Source organism: Anopheles merus, chromosome 3R (assembly GCF_017562075.2).
Source record: "Anopheles merus strain MAF chromosome 3R, AmerM5.1, whole genome shotgun sequence".
In the NCBI taxonomy this organism is placed as follows: domain Eukaryota; kingdom Metazoa; phylum Arthropoda; class Insecta; order Diptera; family Culicidae; genus Anopheles; species Anopheles merus.
This window is the reverse complement of record NC_054084.1, coordinates 21,242,796-21,257,795: the sequence shown is the minus strand read 5'-3', so window position 1 is coordinate 21,257,795 and position 15,000 is coordinate 21,242,796. Positions and strand designations below refer to the sequence as shown.

Genomic DNA, 15,000 nt, shown 5'->3' with positions numbered 1-15,000 from the left:
GGGCCCACAAACCTCAACGCCGGCGAGCGCACTTTGGCGTCAGCACTTCAGAAAGCCTTCAAGGCACACGCACAAAACACCGAACCTACTCGTCCCGTTCGCCTCTATTTAACCGTGGCTTAGTGCTGGATGGGCCATGGTTGGTTGCCATGGCGAGCGCTCGCTAGTGGCTGCTAGTTCGAGCTGCTTCTAGGCAGCTACTTGATCCCCGTGAAAGGTTGCAGCGTTGATAGAATATTTATCTGGGTTCGCTGGGTTGTTTTTTTTTTCTTCTCGCCATCACCTTAACGCCGTCTCCTGTTTCATCTTTCCCGGAACTAGGTTATTGACGGTGGATATATTTCGCACCATCCACCCGCAACTGCAACGTCGTCCTTTGCTAGTGACGGCAAGACGGTGCTCTAAGCTTCAATTTATTAACAATTTATGCAGCGTGCAAAAATGGAAAATCTTATGAAAAATTCTATCCTCCCTTTTAACCTTGACGGGGCGTTTTTTCCCCCACTTGGCGACACACCCTACCGCACGCGGCGAAGGCGTGTTAGATTTTGCTGCCTACACCTACCAGTATCATCACTCGGAAGAAAGCAGGTTGTAAAATTGGTAGTCACATACCAAAAAAAAAGGAAGTTAATCGGGGAAGTATTCAAAGCTTCCCCTGGCGACTGTCCTGCCCGCCGGTGGGAAGCAAACGACCGAAAGCATAAGGCATGGCCACCATCGAACCATTCGAGCCGGAGATTTCGATCGGAAACTTTAGTTGCTGATCTTTCATTCTTCCCGCGGGAATTTGCCCAAGAAGATGGGCTACTGTGATGAGCTTCGCTGAAAAGCAGGAGGTAACGAAACCAACCAAAAAAAAAACAAGGAAAGCATACCCTCCACCGTCACTGAAAATGGATTTAAAAGTGCTGGAAGCAAAAACAAACCGTCCAGAAAACTAAGCCTTTCTCGTTACTTAGCACCTGGAGTAGGGGGCGGAGAGGGAAGGATGGTTCGATGGATCCTTGGGCCCGTGTGCTTTAAGGCATTCCAAGGTTGTTTCCATCTCGGTTTCGGCCGTTCGGTTGATGTCATCTCTATGAAGTGCGAAGCAAAAACAAAACAAACACTTATGCATAGTGCATAGCGGTGTGGGATGTTTATGAGAGCGCACAGCCACGTCACTGCTCCATATTTTATGCTTCGCACTGTAGAGCGAACAAACCTGATGGCAAACCTACTGCAACTTTTATCGCGTTATCCGGTTGCGTACGTCCTATTACGAAGCACATTTTATGGATGGTAGAGTGAAGTTTACAACGAGTTTTACTGGGTGTACAAACCAGATTGGGTTCGGTTGATTTTCTACTGCGAATGTTAAAAATTGCTATGCATTTATATTGGTAACAGTAACTTACAGTGGTATGCTTTTTTTGTTGATTTATCATAGCTTTAAAGTGGTATGTAGAACCAATACTAAAAGACAATTAGGGCGATCCTAAGGTTAAATCGTCAACTGGTAAGAATGAACAATAGACCCATTGCGATTTCAATTCTCGAGTAGAGCTATCGTATCAAAGGCTGGTTATTCGGCTGCATTAATATTGAACTATTCACAATAAATCGTTACTCTAAAAAGAAAAACAAGAATTAATTCCTCAAATATTTACCCAACGTTGTAAACAGTTTAATTAATTGAGCTTCCGGGGCTAATGTGTTTTCAATTGAATATTAACACTGATATTTATTTTAATGTGTATTATTATTTAATTTTTTATTTGTTTATTTAATTATTTAATTATTAATTTATTTATTTATTACCATCACTTTAAATGCTATCAAAAGCTGGCGTTAAGTTGATTAAAAAGAGCCAATAAATGTATTTTATGTATTTAAAGAGACCAAATTCAATAGGATCAAAAGTCACCTTCATTAAGCTACTGCATGATTTTTTACAGCTTCCTGAATACGACGCTCCAGATCAGTTGCCAAAACTAAGTATAAATACTGCATCTAGAAAGACACTATGAATACTTCAGTATTGACTGTAGGAGGCAACTTTGTAACTGTAATGAACCTATGTTGTATATGTCTCGCAGTTTAAACTCTTCGTATTTATACTTTGATCACAATAATTTGCTCAATACGTTTTAAAATTACCTTTTCTCTCTATGTATTCGCCAACGCCAAGAGTGTTATAGAGTCAAAAAAAGATAATGCTTTACCTTCCACAAAGTGTTTCGCTAGGTTATTTGAGCTACTAAGGCCACTATAAATGCCACAAAACAATTACGTAAAATAAACAAATAAACACAACAGCTTTCAAAATATTCCATGTTCTTCATAGAATAGTGAACATTGATAAACACCGAACAATTTTTTTTATCTACTAATACAAAGTATGAAATACATACAAAGCAATACTGCCAAAGCCATTCCTTCTGAATAAAACAAAAACAAAAATAATTTTGTTGTTGCGTTTTGCTTCACTCTTGATCGTTTATATCCCTTACATCCAATGACGTTTATTAGTTCAAAGTTAGTATTATCTAAAACAAGGAATATTAACCAATTGTTTGTCTCGGAATTGTGAAAACTAGCAAAAAGTGTAATTTTGAACCAGCTTCTATAATCACAAATAGCTGACAAAAATCCAAAATTCCTTCCAACAGCATCAAAACAACATAGAGACACGCTTCTGCACAGCGGTAGCCCGCCGGACACCACGGGTATTGCGTGCCATACTACACTTTAGCAACCATGGCAACAGCTCCACCGAGAGTAGTAGTACTACACCGATGATGCCCACGCGACACGAGAGAAAACTGTGTGCAAGAAGAAAAACAATAGATCAACCAAGCAAAAGAAAACCAACCGGATTGCTACTCCGATACTTTGGTTGTCTTCGCAAAACCTTGCAAAAGAAGGCATGTCATGCTGGGACAAGGTCCACCTTGTACCATCCTTCAACAACCGGGGCGGCCATCCCTTGCAGCACAGCGCAATCTACTAAACAACATCCATTGGTTGAAAGCAAGTGAGTGAGGTAGGGTAAACGTAGCTACTACACAGTGGGATGAAAATTCATCCTTGAGTGAAAGAGATAGAGTGTCCATTTCCGCCATGTTTAGGGCTCCGTTGCTCTCGTGCGCGTGGAAAACGCACCACCAACGCAGCCTGCCGCTGCTGTGCAGGCCGCTTTTCGTTTCGCAAACAACCGAGCCGAAGCCTCCGAGCAGTGAAAACGTAAACGTAGTCGACGAGGCTGTTTTCGATATTATTTTTCTAGTCCGGTTGATTTATCGCACTACACTGCTAGCCCACGTGCCCACTGTTGCTCGCCGTGCCGTGTTCCGGTGCAGGAAGCGCGACCCATTTATGCCAGCTGTAGGGAGCTCGGAGGAAAGTTGGTGGAGAAAAGGTGGAACGTAGGTTGTACCCGTAAATCGAAACTAGTGCCCGGTGCAGAAGGGGAATAAATTTAAACAGTAACATTGCTTCCGGTGGTAGAACCTTACTTAGGTATTTTGGGGGAATTTGATGATTTTTTTAAAGAGAAGCACAACTAAATTCTGCATATTTTTCAATCATGAATTGCTTCATAATGCGATTGAAATATGTTTAACTACTTCTATCCGAGCTTACACTACATCGGTAACAGCTACAGCTAACTTTGCAACTAACTATCCATTTGTAAGCGATAAGGCAAACGCCTAACTGCGCATGCTGTTACGTATAATTAATAGCACATAAGATAAGCAGCGGAAATGTGTACTTAAGTTGCCTACCTTTATGACTGCCACTAGTTTAATTTTGAACGTATGGGGGTATAACGATAGACATTTCACATAAATTAATCTTTTCCTTAGAATTATTTATCGATTTTTAAGAATATATCTTTCTATGGCATGTTTCTAAAGGCAATTTTATCATTAATATTACCTTGTTGGCGAGAGAAATATTGAAAACAACATAATTATGACCCATAACAATGTTCACAATCATTTTCAAACGTTGATTTAGGTGATTTAACCCTTCTTTATATAAGCTTACTTCGCAATCCTACTAATCTCTTTCTTCATTTGATAAGAACATTTGTTTCAATCAGTGCCTGCAATACCTTTTTTATTCCAATAACTTTCCCCAAATTGCCCATTGTCTTGCTTTCACTATCTCATGTAGTCATCGGTCAAGCGAATGCTAAACATGTACCGTATTACAACCGTTTCGTCTATCATACCAGTGATTACCATCTTCCACAGACCGCTGGACAACGATTCCGGCAGAATGTCGGATGGAAATACCATATCCACCACATGCATGGCACGCTCCGACACTGGACATTCTTTATGATCCGGAATGCTTACAATATCCGCAATGATTGCCGGATACTCCTCGTGCAGATGATCAATAAACTCGCAGATCCCACTGGTTGGCAGATGCTGCGGGTAGTGCTGAAACTGCTGATTACCGAGCCGGCTGAGAAACACGTCGGATGCAAACTATGGGCGTATTTTGGGAGTTTGCTACGTTAGTGTGCTGTCATTAACAGTTGGGCCCTTGCAGCAAAACGCACTCATACCTGGATCGTATCATCGATCGGTTGATTCACGTTGATCGTTCCGTTAAGCGTCATCGTGGTGCGGTTGAATTTGCGAACGCGCAGATCAAAATCGATGTACTCGTGGCCTAAAAACTGTTCAAACCGTTCGTACGATGCCTTCAGGGTTGCAAAGGCTTGCTGCGAACAGACGGCCACCAGGCACAGTAGTATGCATTGCTGGTAAATGGACATCGTATTAGCGATTACTAGCCCGCAGCGTGATACAGTGTACGATATATATGCTCGCAAACAAACACGCTCGCGTGCTGGGATGTATCTTCACGATCAGCTAGGTTCTGCAATGTACTTAGTTGTTGCCAGTTCCGATCGCCATCGGTTCCGCGTAGCCAACAATGTAGATCATGGCAGTGGCTTGTTAAAAAAACAACGCGCTCGTATGTTTGATTTGCCAGGTGAAAATTTTAGATAACTTAAGGAATGTTATCGCAATAATTACATTCCATAACCATCACGAAGCCTTTTACATTATGTGGTGTTTTCAAATTAGTACATAATCAATAGTAGTTGAATCAATACTTCGGAAATTGCTTCAAATCTGTCCCAATAAAGTCAATGATCAAACATTGTTAAATCATTATTGTTGTATTGCTATCACAACTATCGTTTTGATCGCAACAATTGAGTCTGTTGGAAATAAATAAGCATTTTGTTAAATGCTACAAATATATATAACAAAAAGGGAATATATGTTATACGTAGGTGATTCATTTCAAACAAGCGACGCAAACAAGCTTCTAGTACAAATTGATCCTTAATGCTCAGATAACTTTATTCCTTTTGTTTCACACAAAGCTACCATCCATTTAGCTACCAGTTCAATGCTACCATGATTTCAAAATCCAAACCCATAGTCATCGCTCAACCGAGCACTAACCATAAACCGTATAACTATCGTGTCGTTCAGCTCGCCAGATATCACCAGCTTCCACAGACCGCTGGACAAAGAATCCGGTATCACGTCCATCGGCACTATCTTGTCCGGTACGTACATCGCGCGCTTTTCAATCGGACACTCGGAAGCGCTGGGAACGTTGACAATATCTTCAATAGCTGCCGTGTACTCGCCATGCAGGTGCTTTATAAGCTCACAGAGGCCATGGGTTGGCAGGTGCATTGGATAATGCTGAAACTGTTGATTTCCCAGCCGGCTAAGAAAAGTGTTACTGGAGAACTGTTGTGCAGAACGTAGATAGTAATACACCATATTAGCTATAGGATGAATTAATCGACGACAACCAACGACTACTCACCTGAATCGTATCATCTATGCGTTTATTTATGTAGATCGTGCCATTCAAGGTCATCGTAGTGCGATTGAACTTACGCACACGTAGATCGAAGTCGATGTACTCTTCGCCCAAAAATTGCTCAAAACGCTCGAACGATCCCTTCATACCTAGCCCTGGTAGAACACAGCTAGTTGTCACAAACAGCAGCCACCAGCGGTACGTTATCAACATTGCTTTAACAAATGCTGCTCTAAACGCGAATCCTGCTTTTAATATCATATTCAAAGCATAAAGGTAGATGCATGCTGGTGAATGTTTTGTTTATACAAGATAAAAGTAACACTGCTACAATGATCAGCGCCATCTCTCATGAATCGACATTAGTTTGGCGTTTTAATTATCTTGATCGCTCACAAACAAGATTGCAAGGTGCATTCATGAGTACCATCCGTATGGATTACATGAACGACCTAACAGTATTTAAACATTTTTCAACGACTAGATGACATGTAAACTATAGGTATGAGTATCAATAAATTTCAAAGAATTATCATCTGAATATTAGGAACATTGTACTAATTGAACAATATTTCAAAAGCGCAATTTTTATGGCATTATCATGCTTTGAAAGAATAATATTCCTATATATCCACAAATATACTGTAATTTTTTTTTCAGCTACTTTATTTATATCTATCCATCATTTTTTAGTTTCCTATGGGAAAAAAGAAAACCTCGAAAAAAATAAAAAATGAAAAAATTATAATTCTTAACCCCCACAACAAGCACAACCTTTATTGCATTTAAGCAGTTTTCAAAGCGATGTTTGCTTCTTCAAAAACTATCGGTTATGCGAATAATTGCGATAAGTTCAAATATCACCTTTTCATTCACTTTGCTGGAAAAGATCATCTTCCACAGACCTGCCGACATCGGTGTCGGTAGTACTTCTGTCGGAAACATTTTATCCTTTACGTACATCGTTCGCACAGAGATAGGACACTCTCCACTTTGTGGAAAGTTTTCAATGTCTTCTAGTATCAAAGGATATTCTTCGCGGACGTGATTCACCAGCTCACACAGCCCGGTCGATGGTAGATGTAGCGGTGAGTGTAGAAACTGCTGATTTCCAAGCCGGCTAAGAAACACATCGCTATCAAACTTGAAAATACGGATAGACAGTTAGCGCTTCGTTGCGACAAAGCAGCATTGCAATACTCACAATCATCGTGTTATCCATAATCTGATTAATATTGATCGTCCCGTTGAGCGTGACCGCGGTGCGATTAAACTTGCGGACACGAAGATCGTAATCCACATACTCCTTGCCCGAGGGTTGCTCAAGCCGTTCGAAATTTGCCTGTATCGCAACGGTGACCATAATGCTGGTCACTAGCAGAAGTATACGGTACTGCCAGGCGAACATCGTGCTTGCAAATGAGGATTTACTGTGCACTAGCTTGGGCTTTTTTATCAATTTCTTACATGCAGATACATGGCTAACATTAATCTAACAATCACCAGGAATAGTTATGTTCATGTACGAACCCACGTTCATTTGTGCCGTCATGCAAGCTTTAAATCACGTTTGTTTTAGCTGACACGTGGGCAAATTTTATTGCATGTTTACCTCTAGATTGGCAATAAAACAAGATCTGCCATGTGATCATATTTCAATGTTTCAATATCCAAATAAAATAACACATTCAATCTAGACTGAGACTCTCACTGAGCTGGCTTATTTGTGTCGAATATTTCCCCATGCAATTAGATGTTGTTTGTCATGATTGTATCGAATCTCCTTTGAAACAAAAAAACACAAAATATAGACAAATAATACTTGTATGTTGATGCTTCGGCCAGGTCGTAGAATAGCTCGAAAATTAGCCTAAGCCAACTTTTGTACTTGTGTTCAAAATAATAAGAAATTAACTGACATGTTTGAAATGAAATTGGTTGCCTTATTAAAAAAAAATAAACCCCTGTAAATGTAATCCTGTAAAGTAAATCCTCATTAAGATCCGTTCGTTATATCAACCACATCATATACAATACATATTCAATAACTTTTTTGGAGGCTAATCAATTCCCAGAACAAAAAAGTCATACCACATTTTCAAACAGACAGCATTGAAAGTCGTGGGACTGTCTTTTGCTCCGTGACGGATAAATTGATTAAAGGAGAATGAATACCGTGATTGTTGATCAGTTGTGTCTGAGCTGGTGAGATGGACTCAGACCGTAGCTGGCATAGGCTAGTATATGGAACTCGTTCTCGGTAAGCAAAACGGAACTTCAACTAAACGGATAAAGGCTGAAAAATGTAGTAATATGACTTTTACGGATATGAGCCAAGACTAAGACGAAGATCATCGGCAGCTAGACTATCGAAACATTTTAGAGAGCTAGAGAGCTTAACGTTCACAAGATTAAAAGAAATGTTGTAGGATTTTTAGCATGTTTGTCCTGAAATGAAAGTTAATCTTTATTCCATGTGTTACTATTCCAAGGATTCTAAATAATAAATAAATAATGCAATAACCAACAAATCAGACTACAACAGAATCACACTTTCAGCAAGATATCTTGTTAACCGAAGAAATCATTTTCATACACTTTCAGCACCATATGGTAGCTTAGCCTTTCCTCATCGTTCAACCGGCCGCTAATGACAATTTTCCACAGTCCCGTTGGACACACCGGCGGCAGCACGGATGATGGGAACGGTTTATCTAGGATGTGGGCTTCCCGCACCTGCACCGGGCATTCCTTGAGCCGCGGCACGTTCACAATGTCGCTAATATGCTCCTCGTACGTATTGTGCAGGTTGTCGAAAAAGTCACAAAAACCGCACGTTGGCAGCTTCGCCGGATAGTGATTAAACTGCTGATTACCCAGCCGACTGTGGAACAGATCGGTGTGAAACTATGAAGATGTATCAGAAACCATTTGATTACAGTATGAAAAGTAATTCATCAATACGTATACCTAACTCACCACAACATCGTTGCTGATAGGCTGCCGTATGAAAATCGTACCATTCAGCGTTGTCATCGTGCGGTTAAACTTACGTACACGCAGCTTCATATCTACAATTTCAAATCCACTGAACTGCTCGAACTGCTCAAACAATATCTCCAAACAGTTGATTGTTGATCCCACGATCACGAAGCATGAAAATAAAACCCGCCATGAAACGATCATTATAGATTGCAGTTAAAGTGTCTGTGTGTTTTCTGCATCAATGTATCCTCCACCACCGTCACATTCACTCTAACCAATTATTTCATATTTATTTTGCTTAAATCCTACAAGCCTAGTATAAAATCACTACGAACAACGTGTAATGTATGCTTTTTATCACTAATGCGCATTGTAAAACAGGGAGCGAGATACTGGTGATGCAGAACATCACTTTTTCCTCTACTAGCTCTTTTCACGCGATCTGACACTTGCGTGTTCCCAGCGTTGCGTGGATTAAAAATGACCGACCAGAACGGCGCATCGCTATACCTACACTTACCAATCGTACTGTTCTCATTTCCGTTGCTTTTTTGTGTTACGCTGCAAGTAATGCAAACTGATTTCGAACGATTCGAGCAATTTTCAGGATACGATGTCTTCAACACTTCCCTTCGCGTTCGTAAGTACAATCGAACAACAATAACACTCAACGGTACAATACATCTGAGAGTACCGCTTAACGAAAGCGTTATGGTATGTGGTGATTTGACGAATTTCTTTCATATGGTTTATGGCACTTTTGGAAACTGTAGGCACTCTTTCTCGAGTATCTGATCATAACGATGTAATAACAACCCGTAATGGTGTCAAAGAATGTGTAGGGAATTCGAAAAGATATGCAAACAGTTTCAGGTGAAGTCAAAGACCGATAAAGTTTCTCTTTTTATGACGTGTAGCTTTATTTTTTCTTTGTTTTAAACTCACACAGATACGGTTTGATCTCTTCCAGTCGTGGCAATCAGCAGTTCAATCACTATCCAGTAAAATTCCCCAACCAGCCCGTGTGCGAGTTTATAGATAACTTTTACGCAGACTACAGCAAGTATGTCGACGATATGGTTAACCTACCGAGGAAGGACGAGTGCCCGATTGCACCGCGCATGATATACGTGCTCAACAAACCGTTCCCGAGCAAAGCAGTACCTCCATTTTTCCCATCGGGACTGTGGAAGACGCAAATCCTAATCACACTGAACGACATTGAGACAGCGCGGTTTGAGCTGATCACCAAAACTTGGAATGATTTAGGAATTTGATCACTTTTTCCGTTCCTGCAAAGTGCACAATGATTTATGTGAGCAAATGTACAGTATGTGTCAGTCAATTACGCACACTCCCAGGTTAGTTTGAGTTTGATGCAAAAACGGAAGTTGTTTTTGTTATAAAAGCGTCCAACAAATAGTTTTCCATAATCGTATTATTCATTGAGAATGGTTTATAATCAGTTGAAATGAATTTTCATTTATTTTGAAATGTGTCAAAATAGTTTTGATAAATTTCAAAAATCCAATCCAAACATATGTTTAACCTTTCATGACAAAATATGAATGCTTCAACAAAAAATATCAAATTCTTTCAAAAATCAATCACAAATCGACGTGTTTTACACATTTTTCAGTGTGTGTTTTATATGGTATGTTGATATAACAGCCTCCTGATGGCTGTCTGCTGTTCGCCGACGACGTCAAAATTTTCCTACTTGTCTCTTTCGTCTACTGACTGTGGTAATCTCCAAACTGAGCTGAATTCGATCTCTGTTTGTCCTGTGATTCTATCATACGTCGAGTATTGTCGGTAAAGGATCTGGGTGTGTGGCTGGAAGAGAAGCTGTCTTTTAAAAAGCATGTTGGTGATGTTATCCACAAAGCCAATGACTGAGACTGATTATTAGACTGATTATTAGAGTCCGAAATCCGCGATCGCCTATGCTTGAAGTCTTTGTATCGCTACTGGGTCCGACCTATCCTGGAATACGCCGCTGTTTGTTGATCTCCTCCAGGCTCGATGGCCAGGCTGGAGAGTGTACAGCGTAAATTCACTCGGGTAGCTGTACGACGCTGACCTGGTTCTCATCAATCCCTTCCTTCATGTCTTATCCGATGTCGCCTGTACCTCGAGTAACGTCTCGGTAGGTCAGTTTTTACTGACACGAGCCGAGGTGAAATAAAACTTCGTTCGAGTGGACTTTTTGACACTTGATCGTCCAGGCGATCATAGAAACCTTTAGGAGGTTTCCCTTACTGGGAACGTTGGAGTTTAGAGGCCTTACCTTCGGTAGGGGGACATAACTAAACTCTTTAATTGAGAAGTCGATAGATGTTGGATGGGCATAGTCCTATTTTGACAGTCCGAACGAATCTGACTTGCCATGGACGGAATTGGTTTTATTTATACTCAAGATAAGTTATGGGTATGTTACTGTATTGTGAAAGAAGGTTTCAACTATTGTTGCTAAGGAATGGATGTTTTCGTCGCGGAGCTCATAACTTGCTATAATTAGGTGAATTCATGTGGCCAACAGGAGGATTAAGAGTAAGCATGAATCAGCTTGCTCTTCCCAAATCTAAAGGGGGATTAAATCTACTTATACCTAAATTAAAGCTACCATCATTGTTAACAAATAGATATTTAAAAGAACAACACTGTATGCCCTTCACATCCAGAATTAAACCCAAAACAGAGGATCCCCCTGATATAAAATCAATCCCCAAAAACTATCCATGTCTGGAAACTTTAACCATAGAATGTGCATATCTAACAGAACGAATGATACAGAACCCTACAGCAAGGGAAATATATAAAACAATAATAAACTTCATTCCTCCTCCCTCAATCACACAAAATACACACCCTGTGCTAAAATGGAACAAAATATGGCGGAATATCAATTCTAATGAACTTAGCTCAAAACAAAGAACTTTATACTATTTACTAGTAAACGAAAAAATTAATACTCAGGAACAAAAATTTAAACATAATTACAAATCGGTTAAAAGTCCAAATTGTTCATTTTGCGGAATTACGGAAACATTAGAACATAAATTTAAAAACTGCAGACAAATAGGAGGTTACTGGGAAATGCTTAAAGAAATTATTAAATTCTACCACATAAAACCTCTTGAATTTAATGAATTATCTAAGCCGGAACTGAAAGGTGTAAATCAGCAAAGTAGAAAAAAAATCATGAGTCTATTCATCAACTACGTAGAATTGATAGATAATAATGAATTAAAACAAATAACGGATAAAAACAAGTTGAAGGTAATGATAAGTTAGGGAATAGTTTGTAAGAAAATATACGGATTTGTATTAATTAAAAAAATGCGTTCTCGGTTCACGTCGGTTTAGCAGATATGCTACACTGTTAATTAAACTTGATGTTTCATCCCTTCTGTTGAGGCGTTATCAGCAGAATTCTTTCTTTCACCCGAATGTACAATAAGTGTGAGATACACAAGCGTTTTTGAAGCAAGCGTTTTTTTTTTTTGCTCAATTGCTACAAGCCTAACAGTAGATATTTATTAACATGTTATGTATTCTATCTATCATAACAAACGCTCATTGAATAATAGGGAGAGAGTTGGTACTTGTCATGCAGAACATATTTGTTTCTGTGTTAGCTCTTATCACGCGATCAAGCACTTGCGTAATCCTCAAGCTGCTTGTATTAATACTGACCAACCTGAACGGTTCATCGTTATACGAACATCTACCATCATGTTGAGCGTACTGTTCTCATTTCTGTTGTTTGTATCAGTTACGCTGCAACTAATGCAAATCGATTTTGAACGATTAGAGCAACTGGCAGGATACGATATCTACAACAGTTCCCTTCGTGTTCGCAAGTACAATCGAACGGCGGTTGCAGTCAACGGTACAATAGAGCTGATGGTACCGCTTAACGAAAGCGTTATGGTATGTAGTGAAGTATATTGACGAATTTCCTTCGCACGGCTTTTGGTGTTATAAGAAAATTTTGGCACCGTTGATGGAGTCGTCAGTAATAACGATGGTTATTATATTCTTATCAAATGTTATATTTAATCATAAATATGTCAAACAATGTCCAAAAAACTCCAACTCCAAATAATCTCTAACAGTTTCTGTTTAAATAGAATAGAATAGAATAGTTTTTTTTACTTGTCTTTATCCTGCACAGGTAACGTCCGATCTCTTCCATAGCAGCCGTGGCAATCAACAGTTCAATCACTATCCAGTAAAGTTTCCTACCCAGAACATATGCGAGTTTTTGGACAACTTTTATACAGACTACAGCGAGTATGTAGACGATTTGGATAACCTACCGGCGAAAGGCGAGTGTCCGATAAAACCTTGCAAGATCGACATACTCAACAAACCTTTTCCAGCCAAAGCGGTACCTCCATTTTTCCCACCGGGACTATGGAAGGCACAAATCAAACTGACGATGAACGACGTTGAGATCGCACGGTTTGAGCTGATCATCAAGGCTAGGGAAGATCTCGGAATCTGACCGCACTATCCTTTCCTACGGTACGACTAGAACCATAAAGAATGTTTTTTTTTTCGTCTTTCCAATGAGATGCGTAGTCTTTTTCAACATTGTATTTCCATGTAACATTTAATATACTAACTAAATAAAACCATTGTGGGGGTGCTTTCCGTTTTAAGTTGGTAGGCTGAAATTTCAGCCTGTCAGCTGTTTGCATTGTATAGCAGTTTTCAAGCAGCTACTTAAGTGGATATAATATACAGGTGGGCTTATCCCAAGGTGTATGAATTTAGAAGGCAGATTTTTATCGCTTCTGTTTCTGAATGAAGGTTTTAAGAGTGTTTTGTGTATTCGTCAGATCTTTTTAATGCACCTTGGGTTAAATGTAAACATCACCTTGTTTTGCCATTTTTCGAGCAGATACTCGAATCTAATTCTAGCTTTGAGGCTAGAATAATCTAGACTAAAAATTGCAGGATAGTTTTGTGTGTGGTTTTGTATGGAGTGTTTACATGATTTCAGCCTCCAACTGTCAAACTCCATAAAAAAGCTGACTAGAATCGTGAAGGGCCCCATGAACAGATGTGTTATTGTTGCTTGAAATATAGGATGTACATATAATTATAATGCAGTGCAATTAATTACTTATCTAAATATCATATGACGGATCATACAGCTTAATGTAAAAAATTCACAAAAATGTTAACACCTAAGCAAATAGGATTTCAGGAATGGCAAGTGATGTGGATGATGTGTAAGCAGACGAAAACTGTACTAAAAGTATGCTCATATCACATAGTACATTTGTTACGAATTTATGCAGTGTACATATATGCATTGCTACAATTTCACTTCAGTACCCTACACATCATCATTATCATTACCACATCTTCGCTAAAATGGCTAACATCGATGTGCATTCGGCACGCGAGTAGGTGCAAGCTAGGTAGCTTAGATTCGAATTAAAAACACTCGATCGTCATTTTGCAGCCTCAAAGCTGCGCAATCAAGAGCGACATGTTGTTCGTATTATATTCCGTGCTGCTTTGTGTGATTTCTCTTCATGGGATACAAATAGACTTTGAACGGTTCGACCAACTCTCCGGATACAATGTGTACAACAGTTCACTGCGTGTTCGTAAGTACAATCGAACGATGATTACGCTTAACGGTACGCTGCAGGTGGTGGTACCACTGAACAAAAGCTTCATGGTATGTGGTTGGGTGATTTTGTTCATACTATTTGTCCTGGTTTTAAAAATCCTTCTTTTTTTATAAACTTTCTGCAGATATCGACGGACTTCTTTCATAGCAGTCGCGGTAACCAACAGTTTAATCACTATCCAGTAAAGCTACCCACTCGCCATGTTTGCGAATTTATGGACAACTTCTATGCCGACTATAGCGAGCACGTGAGGGACATGATCAACATGCCGGAAAGGGGCGAGTGTCCGATTCGACCACGCACCATCTACGTAGTTAATAAGCCGTTTCCAAAAGAAGCTGTTCCTCCATTTTTCCCGCCAGGGCTGTGGAAGGTACATCTCATCAATTCGGTACAAAACGTCGAGATTGTAAGGTTTGAAATTATCGCCAAGGTTAACAACGATTTGCTCTAGCACCAAAAGCATTTGTTGCAAAAATGTGTACATTATTTTTATTGTAATTTG

At 39.6% G+C, this 15,000-nt stretch overlaps 5 protein-coding genes across 6 annotated transcripts; 1 reads left to right on the top strand and 4 right to left on the bottom strand.

Annotated features, from left to right (window-relative positions):
* Positions 1-4,097: 4,097 nt before the first annotated feature.
* On the bottom strand, positions 4,098-4,777 carry LOC121595552. The gene is made up of 2 exons (XM_041919597.1): positions 4,565-4,777; positions 4,098-4,484 (listed from the first exon to the last, which is right to left on the bottom strand). Exons 1-2 carry the CDS (start codon positions 4,775-4,777, stop codon positions 4,152-4,154), a joined length of 546 nt encoding a protein of 181 aa, XP_041775531.1. The 3' UTR covers positions 4,098-4,151.
* A 583-nt stretch (positions 4,778-5,360) lies between these two features.
* On the bottom strand, positions 5,361-6,058 carry LOC121597703. Its single transcript, XM_041923695.1, has 2 exons — positions 5,857-6,058; positions 5,361-5,777 (listed from the first exon to the last, which is right to left on the bottom strand). Exons 1-2 carry the CDS (start codon positions 5,998-6,000, stop codon positions 5,439-5,441), a joined length of 483 nt encoding a protein of 160 aa, XP_041779629.1. The 5' UTR covers positions 6,001-6,058; the 3' UTR covers positions 5,361-5,438.
* A 557-nt stretch (positions 6,059-6,615) lies between these two features.
* On the bottom strand, positions 6,616-7,260 carry LOC121597648. Its single transcript, XM_041923549.1, has 2 exons — positions 7,058-7,260; positions 6,616-6,996 (listed from the first exon to the last, which is right to left on the bottom strand). Exons 1-2 carry the CDS (start codon positions 7,214-7,216, stop codon positions 6,670-6,672), a joined length of 486 nt encoding a protein of 161 aa, XP_041779483.1. The 5' UTR covers positions 7,217-7,260; the 3' UTR covers positions 6,616-6,669.
* A 1,164-nt stretch (positions 7,261-8,424) lies between these two features.
* On the bottom strand, positions 8,425-9,081 carry LOC121595551. Its single transcript, XM_041919596.1, has 2 exons — positions 8,833-9,081; positions 8,425-8,760 (listed from the first exon to the last, which is right to left on the bottom strand). Exons 1-2 carry the CDS (start codon positions 9,037-9,039, stop codon positions 8,425-8,427), a joined length of 543 nt encoding a protein of 180 aa, XP_041775530.1. The 5' UTR covers positions 9,040-9,081.
* Positions 9,082-12,724: 3,643 nt separating this feature from the next.
* LOC121597610 lies at positions 12,725-14,895 on the top strand. Of its 2 annotated transcripts, XM_041923487.1 has the most exons (3): positions 12,725-12,774; positions 13,019-13,371; positions 14,620-14,895. In XM_041923487.1, the coding sequence occupies exons 1-2, from the start codon at positions 12,748-12,750 to the stop codon at positions 13,349-13,351; spliced, it is 360 nt and encodes a 119-aa protein (XP_041779421.1). In that variant the 5' UTR covers positions 12,725-12,747; the 3' UTR covers positions 13,352-13,371; positions 14,620-14,895. The 2 variants fall into 2 exon arrangements, with proteins under 2 accessions (XP_041779421.1, XP_041779420.1); XM_041923486.1 differs by lacking the exon at positions 14,620-14,895 and having other exon boundaries at positions 13,019-13,503.
* Positions 14,896-15,000: the final 105 nt, after the last annotated feature.